Source organism: Protopterus annectens, chromosome 4.part0 (genome assembly GCF_019279795.1).
Source record: "Protopterus annectens isolate FY-2018-M chromosome 4.part0, PAN1.0, whole genome shotgun sequence".
Classification (NCBI taxonomy): domain Eukaryota; kingdom Metazoa; phylum Chordata; order Ceratodontiformes; family Protopteridae; genus Protopterus; species Protopterus annectens.
The window spans coordinates 233,213,009-233,236,075 of NC_056733.1; the positions used below are offsets into that span (position 1 = coordinate 233,213,009).

General features: G+C 44.1%; 1 protein-coding gene across 1 annotated transcript in view; it reads right to left on the reverse strand.

Annotated features, from left to right (window-relative positions):
• FASN (fatty acid synthase) overlaps nt 1-23,067 on the reverse strand; it is a 1,281,817-nt gene that overhangs the window by 16,392 nt on the left and 1,242,358 nt on the right. Inside the window, exons 41-42 of the mRNA XM_044068230.1 lie at nt 18,658-18,756; nt 8,690-8,941 (exon numbers count right to left, since the gene is read on the reverse strand). Coding sequence (XP_043924165.1) covers nt 8,690-8,941; nt 18,658-18,756 — 351 coding nt within the window. The remainder of the gene's footprint in view (nt 1-8,689; nt 8,942-18,657; nt 18,757-23,067) is intronic.

The following is a 23,067-nucleotide window of genomic DNA, read 5'->3' on the forward strand; positions in this document are numbered from 1 at the left end:
CTTTTTAAGAGCAACTTGTTGATCTCCACAGCTGCCTGATCCCTGAGATTGGGTGGTACATCTGCGATCTTCTTGGGAACAAACAGTGGAAGGGAAAAAGGTATGATATAGCCTCTGGTAACAACTCTTTGTACCCACTTGTCTTGGGTTATACTTACCCAGACTTCTGGATACAAAGAAATGCGACCCCTGACCAGCCCCACAGAAACACAGTCGGGTCCCATATCAGGAACACTGATAAGGCCGTCCCCGAAAGGAATCACAACCTTGTTGGTATTGCGGACCGCCCCTGCCTCTATGGAGACATCTCCCATTTCCTCCTCTGCCTCTGAAGGAGAGTTCACCCTGTGTCTGGAAAGACCCTCTGGGACTTCTTGAACCACATTTTACCGCCCCCCCCCCTTTGACCTTTAGGGTATGGTCTAGAGGGAACAGTAAAACGTACTCCCACAGCAGACAGCATCTTTCCTTCTTGCTCACACCGAGTGTGTGTGTCCTTTACCTTAGATCCAAACAATGAGGAACCATCAAAAGAAGTGTTGGTGAAAGTGGATTTCAACGGTTTCGCAAAATTACACAAGCGCATCCAGGAGTGACACCTTAGGGCAACTCCTGAACCCGCTGCTCTACTCGCTCCATCAGCCGCATAAGAAATAAGCCGCATGGAGGAGGTAACTATAGAATTTAGGGTGGACAACTGAGCAGAAATCTTGTCAGGGACTCCCTCAGTACATGTACCCTGTATAGAATCTCCCAACTCCTTAAGGAGATCCCTCTGCAATCGCATGGAGTGAGTGAGATAGTTAAACGATCGAAGAGTAAAAGCCGCTGAACTGAAAACACGCTTCCCATACCTGTCAATCTGTAGAGACTCCTTACTCGGGACAGAAGTCGTCTCAGCAAGCTCCTTCTTAGTGGCCACCACCACCAGGCATCTATGGGGACACCTTCAGACAAAAATTCTTTATCTGGAGGGGCAGAAAGAAACCTGATGGGTCTCCTAGGGGCTGGCTCCATGGCATCGGGAGTATCCCAAACCTTTCGACTAACTAAATCCAGTAGTTCGTCAAAAGGTGGAGACACACAAGAGGCAGAAGGTTGTGACCCAAAAGTCTTCAGGTACACAGACTCCTCATCAGAAGGGTTAACAGTGGGCCAGCCGCACCTCCGCTTAAGGATCTCCACAAAGGAGACATCAGGGGATGACGTGGGGGACCCTTCTAACTCCTCGATGTCAGTGTCAGATGTCAAAGACTCATCCTGGGAGTCAACATGCTTCCCCTTGCATTTCTTCCTGGGAGGCTCCTCAAAAGGACATTCTGGGGAGGTCAAGGAAGAGTGGGGGCCACCAGCTGGTGTCTCATGAGGCTGAGGGTCTCTGCTGTCGCCGGAGAGAGTAGGGGCTGAGACCAAAGTGGGTGCTCTAGGGGGGAAGAGTGCTGGTACCCTTGGTGGCAATTGGTGACTTGGACAGTACGCTCATCATCTCGAATGCCGAACTCTCCCGCTCCGAAGAGACCGAGGATGCCATCTGCGCCAGGGCTATCGGCTCAGAGATAGACGCAGGGTCCGAACTCACCCTAGCCGAAGTGCCGAGAGGGAGACTCGGAACCGAAAACAAGAGCTTCAGCCTCTGGACACAACGGACGACACCGAAGGTGTCTGAGGAGAGCTTGGCTCTGAAGGCAACCACAAGTGGAGCGGGAGCTGAGGGTACCACCAATGGCACTAAGCCCTCTGACAAACCAGCTTGGCTCGGAGTAATAACAATCGAGGGTATAACAGGTTTCATAGGCTCCAGAGCCGACTGGGTTGGAGCAGACAACAATTTAGATAGAGCAGACGACTTCAGCAGTCTCAGGACCACCCTCTTCACATCTTCATCCGAAAGGCTCCTGGAAGACCTGGAGGACATAGGCGGGAATCTTGGAGGAATAGCAGGTTCCATAAATTCAGTGGTTGGCTACGACAAACTAGGATCCAACCCTTCCACCACAATGTTGCTCTCAGTCGGATCCGAAGGCAGTGGAGCCAATGAGGCCAATTTTGCCACTTTAGGAGGTGGCTCAGAGACACCAGCCGGTGCTGGAGAAGGTCTTTTCGAAGACTTAGACTTTGCAGATTTAGTGGACTTGGAAGAGGAAGAGCTAGACAAGGCTTCCTCAAAGGAAGGCTTTAACAGACCCTTTAAAATTAGCTTATTCCTTCTCTCCTGTAACACTCTAGGGGGGAAGGCATGACAAAACAAGCAAGTCTCTTGCAAATGGATGGCCCCTAAGCAACAGACACAGACCATGACCATCTGTCAATGACATTTTTTGGGAGTACTTCATGCATTTCTTGAAGCCCGAAGGCTTGTACTCCTTAACCTCTTTAGACATACACAGATGGACAGGGGAAGAGAGGAGAAGTAAGAGGGAGGACTAGGTCCTCTAACTTAAACGGGCCTAGCCCTGAAGGAGAAAGACACCACGAGGACTAGGTCCTCTAACTAAAACGGCCTAGTCCAGACAGGAAAAGGACAGCTAGGTCTTCTAACTTAAACAGACCAGCGAAAATTCACACACACAGAAAAACCTTAAATCTGTTAAAGATTAACAGAGAAAGTTAGAACTGGAGTTTCGAACAACAAACTCCACAACCGTAGGAATGAACACCAGCGGATAACCGCCAAAAAACAAAACTGCTCTACAAAATTGTAGACTCAAACAAAAAAACGATAGCGATAATAAGCTATCCGCACTAAGTAAAAAACTGGTACACAGGATACCACAAAGCATATTAACACATTAACAGGCCCAAGGCCCACACTTGCACCAAAGGGTGCAAAAGGGCTAATTGCATAAGAATTAGTAACCTACACTAACAAATACTAATGCAACAATTGTACTAAACTAATACATCTCTGACTAATATTTTAGACAATGTACGCAAGAAAAAAGTTAACACTTAGCCAGAGCCAAGAGAAGCACAACCGAACTCGTCGACGTGGCAAACGAGATCTGGGGTTTGTACTGGTGCACTATGGGATACCTGCTTAGCCATGAGCCAACCAGACGTCTTCCAGCTTATGAATAGTACAGTTTTGTACCTACCATAAATGTAGATGTTCGAAGATCTACATTGCTGCAGTCCTTACACTTGGGTAGTCCGCTGTCCTCGGTCGGCCCGAATATCAAAGTATTAGGCTGACGTCGGTCAAGGCGCATTAGACTGACATCAGGACGTCAGGGTACAAATGCGCATGACCGACGTCATATCCTCAGTCTTTTCTTGCCCCAGATGTCAGAAGACCCTAAAAGGAAAGGTCAAAACCAAAAGACAATAACAACAAACAACCAACCACCCTTGCACTAAGCATATGTACACTATATACAAAATGTACAGTAGTCACAACCCAAACCACACAACTGCCTCTAACTGTAGAGGGGAAGGCGGGAGGGTAAATTGGACTGCAGCAATGTAGATCTTCGAACATCTACATTTATGGTAGGTACAAAACTGTACTATGTTCTTCATCTCACATTGCTGCAGTCCTTACACTTGGGTAGAATCCCAAAGCAGAGAGAAGGGAGGATGGCAAAGCTATAAAGCAGGAGGAGCTGTCAAAATGCCCTGTAAAATTGCAGTGGCAAAACCAGCCCTAGATTTAGAGTAAAGTGGAAGGTGGTAATGCTTAGAGAAGGTATGCACTGAACTCCAAGTAGCTGCCTCCAAAATATCTTTAGTTGCCACCCCCCTTAAAAAAGCTGTAGAAGTGGCAGTAGCCCTAGTGGAATGAGGCCTAATCCCAGCTGGAATCTCCTTACCATGATGGGAATAACAGAAAGCAATACAAAACCCAATCCACTTAGAAATCGTTTGTTTTGACACAGGCTTGCCCTGAGAACCCAAAGCAAATGAAACAAATAACTGCTGAGACTGCCTGAACCCTTTAGTTCTGCTCAAATAATAACGCAACTGCCTGTGTATATCCAAAGTGTGCAAAATCTTTTCCCCTTTATTTTGAGGGTTTGCATAAAAGTAGGTAAATGAATAGTTTGGTTTAAAGCCACACTAGAAACCACTTTAGGCATAAAGGAAGGATTAGTACGTAAAGATACCCTATCCTTATGGAAAATTAAGAAAGGCTCAACTGCCATAAGGGCCTGTAATTCAGAAACCCTTCTCGCAGAGGTAATGGCCAACAAAAAAGCAGTCTTCCAAGATAAATACTTCAACTCAGCAGAAGCTGCAGGCTCAAAAGGTTGTAGAGTAAGTTTCTCCAACACAAAATTGAGATCCCAAGCAGGAGTAGGAGCTCTACGTGGGGGTCTTAAATTCTTCGCCCCTCTAAGGAACTGCTTAAACAAAGGATGAGAAAACAAAGGTGGGTCACAGTCATAATGTGCAGAAATCGCTGCAGCATGAACTTTAATAGAAGAGAAGGACAAACCTTTGTCCAGTAACTCAGCAAGATATTGAAGGGCCACACTTACATTAGGTTTAGAAACATCAAATTCCTTTGCTGCACTCCAAAATAAAAATCTCTTCCATTTATCTGCGTACACTTTCCTTGTACTAGGCCTTCTGGCCTCCAAAATAACATTCAAAACTTGTTGTGGCAGCTGAAACCTTCCAGGGTTTAAAACTGAATATGCCAGGCCGTTAGGTGAAGAGAGTGGAGCTTGACATTGAGTAAATGACTGTCCTCCTGAGACAGTAGATGTGGAATCGAAGGCAAAGGCCATGGAGGTTCCTGTATCAGACTTCTCAGTAATGGGTACCAGTGCTGTCGAGGCCAATCTGGAGCTATTAGAATCATCTTTGGCTTGTCCTGTCTGACCTTTAGGAGTACCTTTGGGAGGAGAGGCAGAGGTGGAAAGGCATACACATGAAGCTTGCTCCAATTGAATGAAAGAGCATCCACTTTCCAAGCTGTGGGATGAAACCTTTTTATGCAAAACTTTGGCAGCTGGTGGTTCAGTGGAGAAGCGAACAGATCTATGTCTGGAGTTCCCCATAACACTGTCAATTGCTGAAATACATGAGGATCCAATTTCCACTCGTGGGGATCCATAATTCGTCTGCTTAACACATCTGCTAAGGAGTTCTGTGCTCCCGGCAGAAACCTTGCCTGAAGATTCAGCTGTAAACTGAGAGCAGTCTCCCACAAAATCATTGCTTTTCTGCATAGAGGGTAAGAATGTGTCCCCCCTTGCTTGTTGATGTACCACATGACAGTTGTGTTGTCTGTTAGAATCAACACCTGCCCTGGAAGAAGTAAATCCTTGAAAGCTATCAAAGCAAATTGGACTGCTAACATCTCCTTCAAGTTGATATGTAAATGTTGAAGTCTGGCAGGCCACGTGTCTTGTACCCATTTTCCATTTAGATGAGTTCCCCAAGCTATGTCCGAGGCATCTGTCGTTAGAATCAGACTCGCCTCTGGCCGGGTCACAGAGAGTCCCTTGTTTAGGTGACATTCCTGAGCCCACCACAAAAATTCCTTTTGAATGCAAGGTATTATCTGAATGACAGTGTCCATATCTTGGCAGTGCTGTGTCCATACATTTTTGAGATACCATTGCAGCTTCCTCATATGCAGTTTGGCATTGGGAAGCACCAGAATACAAGATGCCATGAACCCCAAGGCTTGAAGGACTGTCCTTGCAGTCAGCCTGGACTGATGAGACAATTGACGGAAGTACAGAGAAAGATTCTTTTGTTTGTCCGGGGTCAAAAAGGCCATCTGGGATGCTGTATTCAGTCTCACACCCAGAAAGCACATGTCTTGAGAGGGTACTAGACTGGACTTTATTTCGTTCACAGAATACCCCAGGCATCTTAGCACTGCTATCACATACTGTAAATGATGAAGAAGTTCGTCCCTTTCTTTGGCCAGAATCAGGCAATCGTCCAAATAAGGATAGATCTGTATACCTCTTAGCCTGAAGAAAGCTATCACTGGAGCCAGAACATTCGTGAACACTCTGGGCGCAGTAGATAAGCCAAAGGGCAATGCAGAGAATTGATAATGAGAAGTCCCAGCTCGGAAACGCAGATACTTCCTGCAACATTGTCTCATAGGAACATGAAGGTAAGCTTCCTTGAGATCCAGAGTCACCATCCAGTGATCTTTGCCCAGTAGAGGTAATAGCTGTTGTAGAGTCAACATTTTGAACTTGGGAATGTCCAGATAAGTGTTGAGGATAGATAAATCTAAAATTGGTCTCCACGTGTTCCCCTTCTTTGGTACTAGGAACAGGCGAGAATAAAATCCTAGGCCCACTTCTGGTAGAGGGACCGGTTGTATGGCTCCTATTTGAAGCAACAGAGAAATTTGTTTGTGAGCCTCTAGTCTTTGCTGAGGAGGAACGTCCGGCATGCCTTTGAAAGGAGGCAAGGTATGGAAATAAAACCTGTAACCTTGGTGTATGATATCCAATACCCATCTGTCTAGGGTAACCAGACTCCAATTTTCCTTGAAGAGTGCCAACCTTCCTCCCAAAGGTGCTGCCAGGCAAGAAGGATCTGGCAGCTGAAAAGGTAGGTCATTGGGCCTGTTTACGAAAGGACTGGCCCCTGCCCTCCCCCGAAGATTGTGCAGGTGAACTCCCTGTCCTAGGCCTGAAGGAGCTCTGAACTCTGCCTCTACCGCGTCTAGATCTACCCCTAGACTGATCATAAGAAGGGTACGTCCACCCCTTAGCAGGCCAATTCCTACTAAATTTCGGAGGCTGAACTTGCAAACAGTCTGCATAGACTTAGCCTTATCTTCCATTTTCTTCAAGACTGACTCCACAGGTGTACCAAACAACACATCAGACTGTAAAGGTGCATCCAAAATCCTTGCTTTAACATGTTCAGATAAATTCTGATCCCTCAGCCAGGCGTGCCTGCGAAGAACTGACCCAGTGGCAGCCACCCTAGACGAGGCCTGTACAGCATCAAAACCACATTGTAAAGAATGCTTGCCCACCTGTTCAGAGACATGCACCAAATCTTGTAATTCTTTACACTCAATGCCTTCCGCCAGAGCATCTACCTTAGACTTCAATTGAGCAAGAAGATAATTTTGATATTTTAACATGTGAAACTGGCAATTCAAAGCCCTCATAGCTAAGGTGGAAGAAGTATAAATTTTCTTTCCCCATCTATCCAAAGCTCTGGCCTCTAACTGGAGGGACCGGATTTTTAACCACAGAGCCTTTAACCCCCTTAGGTCCCTGACTAACTGTTTCTGGGTCCGCCCTAGGACTCTTATAAAGAAATTTATGAGCCTCAGGGACCCTGTAATACCTGTCCGGTTTAACAGGAGCAGGAGGCAAAGAATCAGGATTAAGTGAGGCCTCTGCAAACACATCTTCCACAACATCCAGAACAGGTGGTATAGCTAAAGGCCTATGCTGGGGCAAAAGCAAAAATTCCCTAAGCCTTTTCCTGGAATCAGAGAAGTGCTGACCTTCCCACTTAAAATGCTCCCTCATGGAATGAAGGGTCTCTGAAAATGAAAAATCCTCTGGAGGAGAAGCAGAAGGAGTAAAATCATCCACATCAGAATCAGAATAGGGAGAATACTCCTGCAAGTCTTCAGCCGAAGACTCTGACACATCCGAAGCTTGATCAAAACTCCCCAACTCTGGATCAACCCTAGGCCTCTTATCAGGAGGGGGCAAAGAACCTCTAATCAATGTAATTAAGTCTTCTGCCATTTTAAGCATTTGTTTCTTGGGCACAGATCCTGAAGAGCTAGGAGTGACCCCAACTGAAGCTAAACCTGGCCTGCCTCTGGGAGAAGCCTTAGAAACAGAAGGAGAGGGCCTAACCACCCTAGGAAGTGAGGGGAGTACAGTAACCTGAGAAGCCCCTTCAGCTTGACCTGCCTCCTGAGAGGCCACATCCTGCAAAATCAAGGTTTCCCCCTGAGATTCCTGAGAAGCCTCCGGTGGAACCACCGGTTCCACTGACGCCTCTAAAGAACCGGCGTCCTGTTCGGACGACTCTTCTAGCCTAGATTTAGCTGCCTTGTCTTTGTGCTTCTTCGAAGAAGCAGGCGTCGAAGTATCCGACGGCATATTGTAATTGCAACGCTTCCCAAAGACCAACCTGGCACAATCTAACCTTCGCTTAATAGTGCGTTTATTGAACCTAGCACAATAGCGACACCCAACAACGTCGTGCTCAGGTCCTAAACAAGGAATACACAAATTATGATAATCCCTATGCGGTATCTGTTTCCCACAAGAAATACAGTTATTCACTTTTTCTGACATCCGGTAAACCACTGAGGCAAGAAAAAACCAAAATATTCCCCAACGGGGTACTTAGCCAACTTTGACTCGGTCTGAAACTCCGGAATCGAAATATTTCAGAACGCCGAACGGCACTTGCAACGCTGCTTCTGCATCGGACCATGCGGCAAAAAAGACTGAGGATATGACGTCGGTCATGCGCATTTGTACCCTGACGTCCTGATGTCAGTCTAATGCGCCTTGACCGACGTCAGCCTAATACTTTGATATTCGGGCCGACCGAGGACAGCGGACTACCCAAGTGTAAGGACTGCAGCAATGTGAGATGAAGAACATCAGCAGAGTCGGAGCAGAGGATCGGCTCTGAACCCATACATAAAAATGAAGGTGAGATTGGACTACACAACATCAACAATTTTAGCATTTCCATTCCTTTACTGCCTACATGTTCTTACCTCTGAAAGTCTGTAATCACTGCCAAGTCCTTCCTCATACTCATTCTGGGTCTTGGCCCTCAGGAGAACAACATTTCCATGGTATTTGAATGCTGGAACATACTGGTCTGCAGCCTGTAATTTGTGATAGAATGAAAAGGCAGCAAAGCTGAGAATGTCTCTGCTGATGTTCTTGTGAAAAGAGGTGATCAGCTCCACCACAGCTGTGACTCGAGACTCCAGGTCCTGTAGAGGCAGCAGCATCTCCAGTACCTAAATAGAGAAAAACAGAAAGAATCAGTGCCGCTAACTAAAGCCAGACGTAAACAAACACAAAAAAGCAACTAAAAATATACACAAGTGCAGCTAGATACAGATGCAAGCATGCAATGTAGCTAAATAAGGACACCCAAAGTAGAGTCAGACAGATGTTAACATGCAGTGAAGCTAGACATACAGATGTACAAGTGCAGCTAGAGAGAAAAAGCACAGATGTAGACACAGATGCAGTTAATTAGCTCAACCAAAGATGGATGACAATAAGCACTGCCTCCATGCATTATTTTCATTTATTAACCAGGTGGACTATTTTTGGATTTTATTCAGAAGTACAAAAATATTACAGTACATATAAATTAGATCTGAAAAGTATAAGAAGGGAAACAGAGCAAGAGAGATTTGTTAGAAGTGTAATTAAATGAGAGGCGTGGAAGAAGGAATACTTTTTGGCCTGGACTAGAAGATTCATGTTATTCATTGTGCTTGGAAGCATTTGGCACAGGCTTGTCTGTACAGGAACACTTAAGTTTGGCGCTGCAGGTGTGCAATACAACTACAGAAAGATGCAGACAGTGCAGCTGGTGAGACATCTAGAGAGGGGATGCATTTACATTTAGAGAGAAATGCAAAGAGCCAGTACAACTACAGAAATGCAGTTAAGAACATACAAAAAGTGCAGCAGTCTACAGTCACACTAACCTTTCAAGAGGTTGTTCAGAACCCAGTCTGCCTCACTTATTTTGTTAAGGACAGCAACACAGTGCTATTGCTGCAAATAAAGTGACTCTTGCATAGCATCCACTCTGTTGACTTTGTCACTGTTTTCTGGTAATAGAGAGTTACATTGCCAGACACATATGGCCTTCTGCAGAACGTCAGATCTTGTCATTTTCTAGTTGCATGCTACCATACCTCTTCTACTGGCTTACTATAGTATTTAATATTTCACCACCTTGGATTACACTGTCATTTCTTGTGAGCTCTACACTGGTTTGAAGCACCATAGATTCAACTCAAACCCTGCACCTTGTGTTTGTAAGGCAAACACCTTAACCATTAGGCCACCCTCCCATCAATGCAGAGGACATGTGCAAAAGCTCCTGTCATATACTGACCTGCAGTAATCTGCTAGTCTCCCTTTCACTCACTAACCCTAGCCTTGGCCCTTGCCTCTAAAAAAGCCTTTCTACAACGGTGTCACTAAGCTAGACAGCTTGGACACAGACACACACCTAAAACTATGCCTTCACTTAACACCTTAAGGAACCATTTGAATGGCAGTAGAAATGCGGGGGGTGCATAGGCATGCAGGCTGAAATGACTGCTAAATGCATCTTCAATGAGGAATATGCCAGCTTTGACCTGAATTCTAAATAGTACTACAGAATCAAGGATGCTAATGCAGAAAATTAGCCTTGACCTCTTTAGCCAGGTAAGATATCCTGGTGGCAGGCTTCCTCGTTTCCCTTACAATGTTACACATGTCCTTTGTAAAATGGTGCCAAAAAGGAAGCAAGGTCATATCAACCATCATATGTGCAACGTTTACAAATTTGGGTGTACCAGGGGTCCCTTTATTTTGGGTCAAGATGTTCACTCACTGAGGTAGGATGAATGGTTTTCTCCCTTGATATCACTAAGTGGACACAAAACAATCATGCCAGAGACTAAATGTTATCAGTAAAACAGATCCACCCAACTGCCTCTGCGAGGCCGTGGAGCAGAAACCTTCAATTGCTAGGACTACTACTGGCACATCCCATCTACAGATCAGCTGGAGAGGCACCTGTGTGTGGGGGTGGGAGGGTCTGCCTCAGATTCATCTAGGTGACCCACACGGGAGTTTTTCCTTGAATGGGATATACAAAGTTCTTAGACGTATATCTGACTCAGACTCTTCCCCAGTCACTGCCAGACTGCTTATGAATGCATTCCTCCCTGTTTATGTACTACATCACCATTATGTCTTAATTTGGTGAAGGACCATGCTTCCACAAGCACTGAGGGTCTGGGTCACTACCATCACTTCTTTTATATTAACAAATGCCTTTTGCCTTGTCTGTTTTTAAAAGTGCCTGGGATCATGAGCTCCCCAAGATGTACATGATTCTCGTTACTGGCTCTTAGCTTTGTCAATACTTACAGTGCAGTGCACCACATGTATGTAATGCAAAGAATGCATACTTAAAGTATACTTCAGTATAGTCAGGTGAATGACATTTAACCTGCTGAAACTATAATACGTACAATGCATAATGTGTTTATGTAAAGAGAACATTATACAGGGAATATGTTCTGTAGAACATGAATATAGCATATTGTGAATGTGCTTCCTCTAGGATTAGAGACTAAACTGCCCATGTGTAAAATGCTCAGCAGTATTACCCTGGGAATAACTATGAATACCCAAAACAAGCAAAACAAATCGCCAAAAAGCACCAACACAAAAAGAAGCATTTGCAAGGGAGCAAACACACCCTTCTTTACTTATAACCCAGAGATCTCAGTGACTCAGAAAAGCCAAGATTCACTTTAAAGTGCATTTCTCCTTTCCAACTTATATTTATGCCAGTACAATCAGACTCCATAAACTGGTACTACAGACAAGTACAGGAAGCAGTTTTTTAAAGAAACATCTGTATTAAATTACCACTTATGACATAGGCAATCATATTTATATAAATGAAAACAAACCATATTGACAAAATATTAGTTGCGAGCATTATACATCACTTATAGCCTACCCAATCACTGTCAGCTAAACATTATGTAGCACATTTAAATCCCACCTTCTTTTAAACCTCATTCCTCCCCTGTATGTATTTTTCCCACAATTCCCATTTTTTCTATGCAGTTTGCTCCTACCCTTTTCTAAATATCTTAATTCCAGTTTACAGGAAGCAATTAGAGTGTAAGGCACCTAACTACTAAAAGACATGTACAGATCACAGACCCATCTTATGGGGGTCAAAGGGGAAATAGTGAAAACAGTGAAATGAATGCAGCATACATACAAAGGGCTGTGTAGCAGTGTAATGAAGGTGAATGTAGTATAAATTACAGTTGTGTACACTTACTATAAATGTATTAGAGTGTATTCACTATTCCAGTCATCTCCTGTGGGTTATCCCTGCTGTGGTAGCCCTCGGCCAGTCCGAATAACAAGAGTCAATGTTTCTGTGCGCCAGCTGCTGTCGCCTGTAGTCTGACATCAGGTCGTCAGCACTATAAAGCAAGGCAGCCAACGTCATTACAACAGTTTTTCTTGCCCTAACCCATCAGAAGCACAGTGGAAGAGAGAAGTGGTCCTGGTGGCTAAGAGTCACCTTGGGAAGCATGTGGCCCCCTAGTGGAAGATGTTAAATGGGGGATGGAGGGAAGGAAACAAAGACTGCAATAGTGAATAGACTCGAACAGCTACATTTACGGTAAGTGTACACAACTGTACTATGTTCTTCGTGTTTCACTGTTGCAGTCATCGGCTGTGGGAGGATTCCCAAAGCTGAGGTAATGGGTGGAAGGATAGGTGACAGTTCTAGGTATTGGTCAGGAGGCCCTGCAGAATTGTAGAGGCAAACCCTGCCCTAGACTTAGGGAAGAGAGGTAGGTGGCAATGCTTTGTAAAGGTATGGACAGAGATCAAGATGGCCGCTTCCAAGATGTCCCTGGTAGGTACTCCTCTGAGGAAGGCAGTGGAAGTGGAGGCTGCCCTAGTGGTGTGGGTATGGATCGACTTAGGGTTGGGTTTCCCATCTAGTCTGTAGGAAAAATGGATACAGTGTGAAAACCATCAGGAAATGATTTGTTTGGAGATAGGCTTCCCCTTTGCCCTTGGGGCAAAGCTTACAAGAAGCTGGTCAGTTTTTCTGAATGGCTTAGTGCGGTCCAGACAGTATCTGAGTTCTCTGTGCATGTCTAGTGAGTGTAAACTTCTTCCCACTTTGTTTTGAGGGTTGGGAAAGAAGGTGGGAAGGTGTATGGCCTGGTTCAGGGTCACATCAGATACCACCTTGGACATAAAGGAGGGATTAGTCCTCAGGGAGACTCTGCGTGAAAAATTATGAAGGGCCCGACAGCCATGAGAGCTTGAAGTTCTGAGACCCTTCTGGCTGAGGTGATAGCTAGTAGGAAGGCAATCTTCCAAGAGAGATATTTTAATTCTGTTGAAGTGGCAGATTCGAAAGGAGGCAAGGTTAGTTTCTCTAACCCATAATTCAGGTCCCAGGATGGTGTAGTAGGCCTTCTGGGAGGCCTGATATTAGAAGCCCCTCTGAGGAATTGCTTAATCAAAGGACGAGAGAAGAGGGGTGGGTCTGAATCATAATGGGCAGAGATGGCAGACACATGAATTTTAATAGAGGAGAGGCCATTATTGAGCAACTCTGCTAAATAATCCAGGATGAGAGGAATGGAAGTTTGGGAGGTACTGCCCGCTTTTGATAGTTTCCAGGAGCAGAATCTTTTCCATTTTCCTGCATAAGATTTTCTTGTGCTGGGCCTTCTGGCCTCTGTGATGATGTCCAGAACCTGTTTAACAGTTACTTCTTGTCAGTTTTTAGTGTATAAGCCATGCTAAAAGTTTGAGAGTCTGTAGGTCTGGGTGGAGTACCTTCCCCCTCTCCTGGGTCAAGAGGTCTGACCTTAGAGGAAGTGGCTTTAGGGGCTGTAAGGACAGACTGCGTAGTAAGGGGTACCAATGCTGCCTGGGCCAATCTGGAGCAATGAGGATGGCCTTTGGTCTCTCCACTCTTATTTTGATTAGAACTTTGGGAATAAGGGGCAGAGGAGGGTATGCATACACAAGGAGGGAGCTCCAGGGGAAGATCAAGGCATCCACCTTCCATGCTAGGTGATGCTCCCTGATACAAAACTTGTGCAGCTGATGGTTGAGGTGTGAGGCAAAGAGGTCCACCTCTGGCATCCCCCACTCCTGGGTGATTTGCAGAAAGATTTCTCTGTGGAGCTGCCATTCGTGGGGGTCCAGTAAGTTTCTGGTTAGGTCGTCTGCCAGTGTGTTGATTCCTGGTAAGTACTGCGTAATTAGATGTAGCCCCATGGAGGTGGCTGTAAGCCAGAAACTCATGAATAACCTGCACAGGGGGTATTGATTGAGTGCCCCCCCGCTTGATGTACCACATTACTGTGGTGTCTGTTTTTATAAGGAGGACCCTTGGCCTGAGATGGGGTTGGAAGGAAGTCGGAGCGTTTTGCACTGCCATCATTTCTTTCTGGTTGCTGTGCAAGTAAAGTTGTTGGGCATTCCAAAAGCCTTGGGTACACCTGCCTGCCAGGTGAGCGCCCCAAGCTATGTCTGAGGCATCAGTGTTGATGGCCTGGCCAGAAGGGCAGAGGATGAAGGGAAGACCCTTTTTCATGGCACAGGCCTCTGCCCACCAGAGAAATTCGTCCCTTATGCAAGGGATCAGCTGGAGAGTGGTCTCTAGGGACTGAAAGTGTAAAGGTTCTTTAAGTATCACTGAAGCTTCCTCATGTGAAGCCTGGTGCGAGGGATGAGGAGGCGGCAAGATGCCATGTATACAAGGGCTTGCAGGAACTTCTTCGTAGTGAGGTGACTTCTGGAAGCCAGCTGGATGAAGTAGAGAGGCAGGAAGCTCTGTTTTTCTGGGAATTGGAAGGCCATTAGGGTTGCTGTGTCTAGCACAGCTCCTAGGAAAACGATCTTCCTGGCAGAGTTTTGCTATAATTTTTTCTCGATGGTGAACCCTATGGAAGTTAGGAGTTTTTTGACAAAGAAGATCCTGCAGCAACTTTATTTGATGTTTGCATGAATAAGGCAGTCATCCTGGTAAAGGTAAATCTGTGTATTTCTCTGTCTGCAGAATGATAGAGCCGGAGCCCAAGCATTTGGTGAATATGCTGGGAGCAATAGATAAGCCAAAGGGCAGTGCAGAGAACTGAAGCTGACTGCCTGCTCTGAAGCGCAGGGATTTCTGCAGGATTCCCTGATGGGGATGTAGAGATAGGCATATTTTAGGTCTAGTGTCACCAGCCAGGCATTTTGAGCGAGCATAGGCAAGAGCTGCTGCAAGGTTAGCATTTTGAATTTGGGGACCATTAAGGTGTTCAGTTTGGACAGATCCAGGGTGGGGTGCCAAGTGCACTCTTTTCTGAGAACAAGGAATAGTCTGGAGTAAAAACCTTTTCCTGTTTGATTCCGGAGGTTTCTACTGCCCCCCTAGGATATTAGTGTTTTTACCTGTTTTTAATGCCTCTGCCCACTGGTCTGGGTGGAGGTCTGGGTGCCCTCCTGGAATAGGGAGTTCACTGAAGGAGAATCTGCATCACTGAGAAATGATTTTTAATACCCATTGGTCCTTGGTTATAGAGACCCAACTGTCCTTGGAGACTGAGCCTTCCTCCTAGTTTTAGATGAGTGAAAGGAGGGCAGAGGGGGGAGGGAGAGTCACTGAGTGCTTACCATAGAAGCTTGGCTTAGAATTTCCTGCCGTAGAGGCAGAAGTGGTCCACTGTTTGCTTCTTTGCTGGCCCTGGGATAGGGGCCTGGATGTCCTGTCCCTGTGGGGCTTACTTTGGCCCTGTCTGCTGGGTGCAGGGAAAGCCAAGTGCTTAGAGGGGACGTCCCTGCTGAATATGGGCGGTTGAACTTGAAAGAAATCTTTTACTGTTTGCATAGATTGCTTTATCTTCCATCTTTTTAAGCACCTCTGCTTTTTCCCCAAACAGGCATTCCTTATCTAGGGGTGTATCAATAAGTTTAGACTTGACATGATCAGGGAGAGGTTGTTCTTTAAGCCATGCATGTTGATCAGGGAGAGGTTGTTCTTTAAGCCATGCATGTCTTCTAACAGATCTTGCTACCCCTGCTAGAGGCTACTAGGGCGTCATATCCATATTGACAAGCAAAGTGTAGCAATTCTGCCAGCTCTTTTCAGTTGGCACCGTCAGAAGAGGTAGCAATCTTCTGTTTTAATTGCTCCAAACCGTCAGGAGAGGTAGCAATCTTCTGTTTTAATTGTTCCAAAGTGTGGTGTTGATGTTTTAACACATGGAACTGACAACTGAGTGCTCTGACAGTGAAGGTTCCAGAGGTGTATACTGTTTTACCCCATCTGTCCAGAGCTCTGGAGTCTTTGTCAGAAGGAAGAGGATTCTTGGCAGAACTAGTCTTAGCTCCTTTGGGTCCCTGTGTAATGACCTCAGGGTCTGCAGCAGAGATAGTGTACAGGTATTTGTGGGAATCCGGTACTCTGTAGTACTTGTCGGGTTTAGCTGGAGCAGGAGGGTAGGGCATCAGGAGCTAAACTGGATTCAAGGAAAATATCATCCACCACTTCTAGAACAGGTGGGATGGTCAGGGGGGACTGTGCTGGGGCAGGTCCAGAAACTAAGTTGTTTCTTTGACTGTGGGTAGTCTGGAGTTTCCATTGAAAATGTTCCCTGAGGGAGTGAAGGGTTTCCCCGAAGGAGAAGTCCCCTGGAGGGAAGACAGAGGAGATGGATTCCTCTGCATCTGAATCCTCAAACAGTTAAGGGCTGTTGCTCCTCTTCAAAGGCAGAATAATCAGATTCCTCAGTCTTGGCCTGCCAATTTCTGGTGAAGGAAGCCTTTTCCTTTTTGGAGGGGGGCCTGAGTACCTTGGATAAGGGAGCTGAGATCCTCTGCCATTTTAAGCATTTGAGCTTGGGGTGGGGGAGCAGTAGCAAGATGGGGCTTGAAGCAGATTTTCTAGGAGTGGCCTGGCTTTGAGGCCTGAGAGAATCAGTCAGTCTCTGAGAAACGGTAGTCGGAAGAGAAGATGTCATTTTTTTTGTCTAGAATCAGTAGTGCGAACGGCCTCCTCCGAAGCTGGTGCCTGCGTCGCGGCTCAGAATCCAACCGAGGCAGAGACAGCCAAAGGCTCGGAAGACGAAGTGGATTTATGCGGCATACCGGACTCCAAAAGGGTCTCGGCACAGGCCTGCATAGAAAGCGAGTCTGGCATCAGGGTCTGCAAAAGCACCTTACTGAATTCCAGAGAATTAACTATTTGCTTAGTGTTCGCGTCATCGGCTTAGCCTTGTGAGGCCTGTCTTCATCTTTACGTTTTTTTCAGAATGTCGGCGGATTGTTGGCTGACTGATGCCATATCAGAATTTGAAGACTGAATACAAAAATAATTGTCTACAAAAAGAGCTCTATGGTGAATGGTTCTTGCATTAAAGAGGGCACAGAACTGGCAACGAGAGACGTTGTGGTCTGGGCCTAAACAAGTGATGCAGTAACAATGAAAGTCTCTGTGTGGGATCTGCTTTCCACAAGCGAGACAATTGTTAACTTTTTTTGGACATCGGTTAGAGCAAGAAAAAAAAAAAAGTCCCCAACGGGGTACTTGGCTTTAGATGTTTTCTGCTGAAATTCTACTTCTGGTAGCGACTGACCGGCACTTGTGTGAAATGCTTCTGCTACGGTCTCCACGGCAAGAAAGACTGATGTAATGTCGTCTGCCTTGCTTTATAATACTAATGACCTGACGTCAGACTACAGGCGACAGCGGCCGGTGCACAAAAACAATGACTCTGGTATTCGGGCCGGCCAAGGGCTACCACAGCAGGGATAACCCACAGGTGATGACTGCAACAGTGAAACATGAACATCATTGTGAAAGTGCAGTGTAGAGAGATGAATGTGGTGTAATGTGAAAGTGCAATCCAACGAGATTAAAGAAATTGCTTTGAAGTGAATACAGTGAAATGTTAAAATGTTGTGCAGCACAGGTCTAAGTTCAGTGCAATGTTTTGAATGTGTAGTATAGTAAATACAGTGCAGTGAAATATAATGCAACAGTGTGTGTAGTGCAGTGTACTTTTACTTTAGTCATGAAGAAAGTAGATCAGTGCCTAATGCTAGAGCTTGGAACTGGGTCTGAGTAGTAAGAGTGCTGTGCAAAACTACTTAAAACCAATACATTTGTGTGCCACTGCTCAGAGCTGTAATCACACAAGTTCTACCTCATTCACAGACACCAGAGCTATCTCACAGTCATTTGAAGGAGTGCTAGCTGCATAAGTTGACTATCAGCAGAATTTACTGCAAATGCAGTAATATACTATACTGATAGGAGGGACCTCATGGACATATAGTACAGAACCAACAGCCTGAAATAAATTTCAGTTTCCAATTAGAGCAAGACTGCAGTCAGTTCTAATTATGATTCACTACTGCAGTCTCTTTCTATTCCCACCTAAGACGTCATGCAGAATGAGGGGTTGGTTCTGCTGGCATAGGGTTTGGGTGGCTTTCAAACTTGGCTATGGTGCCTGGAGTTATTCCTCAATCATCAGGATAGCATACAGAGGAGCCTGCAAGGACAGTGATACTGACTAGCTGATGCACACTATTATCTCAGATAAAGAGGGTGTGTGAGATTTCCCTGCTGAGCTACTGCTTAATGAAAGCCAGCAGCTCTTTTTGGGTGTGAAAAGGAGAGGAAAAAAAGTGCAGCTCAGTGGCACAGACAGACATGATATCAACTGGTTTACCAATATGCCAGGACCTGGATTTTCTCTACAGATTCTAAACCTCCATCGGCTTGGTTTACAGGTCCATAAGTTTATTTACATTACGCACTGTCTACAACAACTCAGTCAAGATGGACAAAAAAACCCTCATCCCATGCCTTCTCATGATGCAATACCAGACAGAACAAGTAGAAAAAGCTTAAGCCTCACTGCTTTGCTGTACACGTTACCTTATTGTATTCTATTTGTACAAACTGCTGGACAAATGCACACAAAGCCACTACCTCGGCCTCTGCTTCATTGCCTGGTGTGAGCTTGGCTTGATAAGTCTGTAAACAGAAAAAAATAGAATTACAACTGCATGCCAGCCACACGTTATAACACTATTTAGGCAAAGGATATAAAGGAAGCAGACATCTGTTGCAACCATCCAAGGGCTTGGAGTTCTAGGAAAACGTCCACTCCAGAATTCTAAACTCAGTCTTCAGGTTTCAAACCAGATACAACTATTAAATGAAACTACCAATGGTGGTGTGTTAATTACAAGACAAGTGGATGATATAAGGAATTACAGGAAATACTGATAAGGCACTTATGACCATATGATACTAACTTCATGATGTAATCACAATGCATTACTATGCTACTAATTATGAAATGCTTACATGACTAGCCACAGTAAGATTCTCTAAACTGCATGACACAAAGCTACTGCAAAAAACTTATGATTTAACTGCATGACACCCTACAAATAAACCAAGAGTTAATTAAAAAGCATTCATATTGTGTTAGTTTGCAGACATGTCATTGCAAGTTTAGAAAGTACAGGTGTATTTGCAACTTTCTATAACAAGCTGTTTGAGTGCGAGGTAACCACTAGGGAGTGTAGGTCTTTCCCAGAATACGCTGAAGACAGGATTACCTGACTTACAAACTGACCTTCAGAGCTTTTTTTTCCAGACTTTCTCCTTTGAGAGTACTTATACAGATGCTCAACAGAAAGATGATGCTCAAGCTGCACCTTCAGTTCTTTTTGGAGTAAAATATACTAATCTGTGACCCAGTCCCTGCCTGGGGCACTTAGAGTATCCCCTGAATCAATCATTTGTCAAATGCCTAAGGATTTGTAATTTAGAGAGGCTGGACAGCCAAGGGGGATATGTGAGCAACAATGGCACCTCCCATGAGGACAGAGAACTCGGTACAAGTTGGCATTATTTCACAGATGTGAAATCCCCCACTCCAACTTTCCAGGACTGCTGGGGCTCTACTGAAACTGTATTTATCTAGTGGATAGTCCAGTGGGTGCGTACCACCACTGCAGCTGTGATCTCCTACTTGAACATGTACTGTTATATTTAGTTTGTGCATATATTTACTGTGATCCTTAGAGATCACAGATGTATTACTTACTCCCAGGAGAGTACAAGTGCTATAATAAAGCCCTGCTGAATGGCAGTGGGAAACACCATGTGCTTGGACTGGACGTCTATGGAGTATCTGAAGAAAGTATGGACAACAGTCCTCAATACTGCCTGACAAATGCCCAGATATGACACATTCTTAAAAGATGTGGTAGTGGCCATTATCCATGGGAACGTTTCCTCACCAGTGATTCCAACCTCAACGAAAGACAATACACTTAGCCAACCATCTCAACAGGTTGTGTGTGGATACTGAAGTCTTCTTACCTGCCTGGAAGGTAAGTGCTTCGTTTGACATGCTCTGTCCCAACAATATTATAACAAAGTTGCTGGTAAGGCAAGTGCAAGCATAAAGTTCACTCAAAAAATGGATTTTACTTTATTACTTTTATTTTCATTTTATTACTTTTTTTACTTTATTTTACTTACTTTAGTGAAAAAATACACTGATAATCTGCAGGTTCAGAAAAATGATAAATTAAAAGTGTGCTTGTTTTATTCGAGTGATATGAAGCATATAAGGAAATTATTGAGAAACACTGGGGTATCCTGACAACAGAGAGCTATAGTAGACACTAGACCAGGGGTTGTATATAAAAATAGGAATTCCCTAAAGAAACGTTTATGTTACCCTAGGAGTGTACCTATACATTTGAGCCAAGGAAGCACTGCTGCATGTGGACATTGTCAAGTTTGTAAATACAATGACAGTAGAGGTAAATTTAATCATCCTGATCAGAATAAACTGTATAGTTTCAATGTCTCTGTGACATGCAGCAGTGCCCATATGGTTTATTTGGCTTACTGCTCAGTTTGTATGAAATTTTATATTGGTAAGACAGATAGATTGCTTAGAGACAGGATTAAAGTACACTATTACCATATAGGTAAAGGTAATACAGTTAGTGCGTTATCTAAACACACTGTAGATACAGATACATCTCATATCTTTAAGTTTATGGTAATTGGACGTATATATGAGAATATTAGGAAAGGTGATATCCGGAATCAAACTGAGCAGTTAGAAGCTAAGTAGATAGTTAGATTACGTAGTGATTATGGCCATGGCCTGAATGACAGAATACCTTTGAGACCTAAACTTAAAGTCAGACCTTTAAATTGGAAATAGTCTGGCTTTTGTCTTGAACCATCATTGTTTAAATATGTACATTAGTGTTTATATATATATATATATATATATATATATATATATATATATTTTTTTTTTTTTTTGCATATATGTGTATATTTATGTACATGTATTTATATATTTTATATATACATGTTTTTGTATAAATGTTTGTATGTACTTATGTTGTATAGATTAATTTAAGATGGTTTATATTTGTAGAAGGCTATACACTTGTGCATGTACATCGTCTATTGGGTGTACTTTAGGGTATAGGTCTTTAAGAAAGTTGCATCTGATGAAGTAGCTTTGCTACGAAAGCGCTTATGCCTTTATATTTTGTACAATAAAAATGGATTTAGTTTGGAGTTCTTTGGTCATCCTTGGATCCTGTTTTACATTAAAAGGAAGAAATTGTTGTCCAAGGGTAAAAGGGAACAAATACCCAGGCAGATGTACACTGCACCTTCCTTTGAATGACATCAAAAACTAAACCAACTGCTGAAGTAAATATTTTGTTTACATTGTGGCAGATAATATTTGGTGATGGTAGAATGCTGCTCAAGGCTAGATTCATACCTGCCTTGGACACATTCTAAGAGCTCCATCATATCTCTGCCACAGTCCGGGGAGGTACTTAAGTCATTTACACCTATATACACTATGACTAATTGTACCTATGGTGCAATGGACTAGCACGTGTGTGATGTGGTGAATTACTTATAACTAGGATTTTGTATCCCTTTCTCTATGCTGCTGAACACTCAGCTGTCTGAAGTTATCAATTCTCAAAACTAGAAGGGAAAGGAAAAATATCTGATGAGAGCAGGACTAGTTGAGGTGGGAAGGTGAAACTGGAATATAGGGAAGGACAGTTATACAGAAAACTGGCTCGTTAGGAAACGAGGATTTTGAGCCTTTAAATCCCTGCTGAAACAACTTTTTGATATTTCCCTCTTGTTGGGGCTATTGCACCTTATAAAAGAAAAACTATGGAAAGAAAGTTCCTTTGAATTTTGGAGACAAGGGAAAAGATCTGGTTAAAATCCTGCATAATCTTACTTCTCCTGCAAACTTTTGAAAATGTCAGCTGCAACAGGACTAAACAGATTATCCCTATCCACTGGTCTAAACGTTTGGACTAAGATTATGATCCCTGGCAGAAATTTTTAAGCCACGAGAATCTTCTCAAAACCAAACCAACAGCAGTTGCTTTGAAGATCCAGCCACCTGAGTGACAGAGTTCAGAAGACAGCAAGCAAACTGAGGAGGGGTGGGGACTGAAACATCTGATTGGGAAACTTTGGAAGTCATCTTATTCCACACATGCTCTTTTAATTTATGGCACTTCAACATAATTGTTTAAAGATAAATAGCTCCTTACAGTCTTGGAATAAATAACTGACAAACTGTGCGTGTTATAATTGTGACTAGATCCTAGAGACAGAATTTAGTATGACCACTCCTATAATAATAGGCCATATACACACACACACACACACACTCAAAAACAGGAGAGAGTTACCAAACAGCGATACTTATCTGCCCACAGCAATGGATATGGCACAGGCCATACATCTGACAGATAAGCTGAAATGCAGGATCAGTGTTTGGCCTTGTGGCTAGAAAGCACAGGCTGCATGTGCTCATACGTCCTTTATACACCTTAAAGTCTTCCCACAACTGGGACATACACTGGATGTACACAGACAAGAAGTAGATCGGCTTTGGTATGGTGGCAGGATGAACAGTTATCCTTGGGCAGGATATCACACTAATCAGGAATGCAACTGTGGTCATAGGAAGGACATCTACACAGTTATGCATAACTCAAGCAGAATACTATGTATCAAAGTGGAAAGGGACAATAACGAAACTGGTGGAAACGAGTTCAAGAAATGAGAGCATATTTTGGATGCAAGTCCTTAACACCCACCACCAAACAGTATTATAACAGGAGAAATTATTCTAAGAACTATGAAAATAGTCAAGAGGGCACTGCAATTTGTTGAAAGAAATTAGCAAAGAAACCATTGTACTCAATGATAGGTCTGATGACTACCGAATACAGTGGAACAATGGCTTCC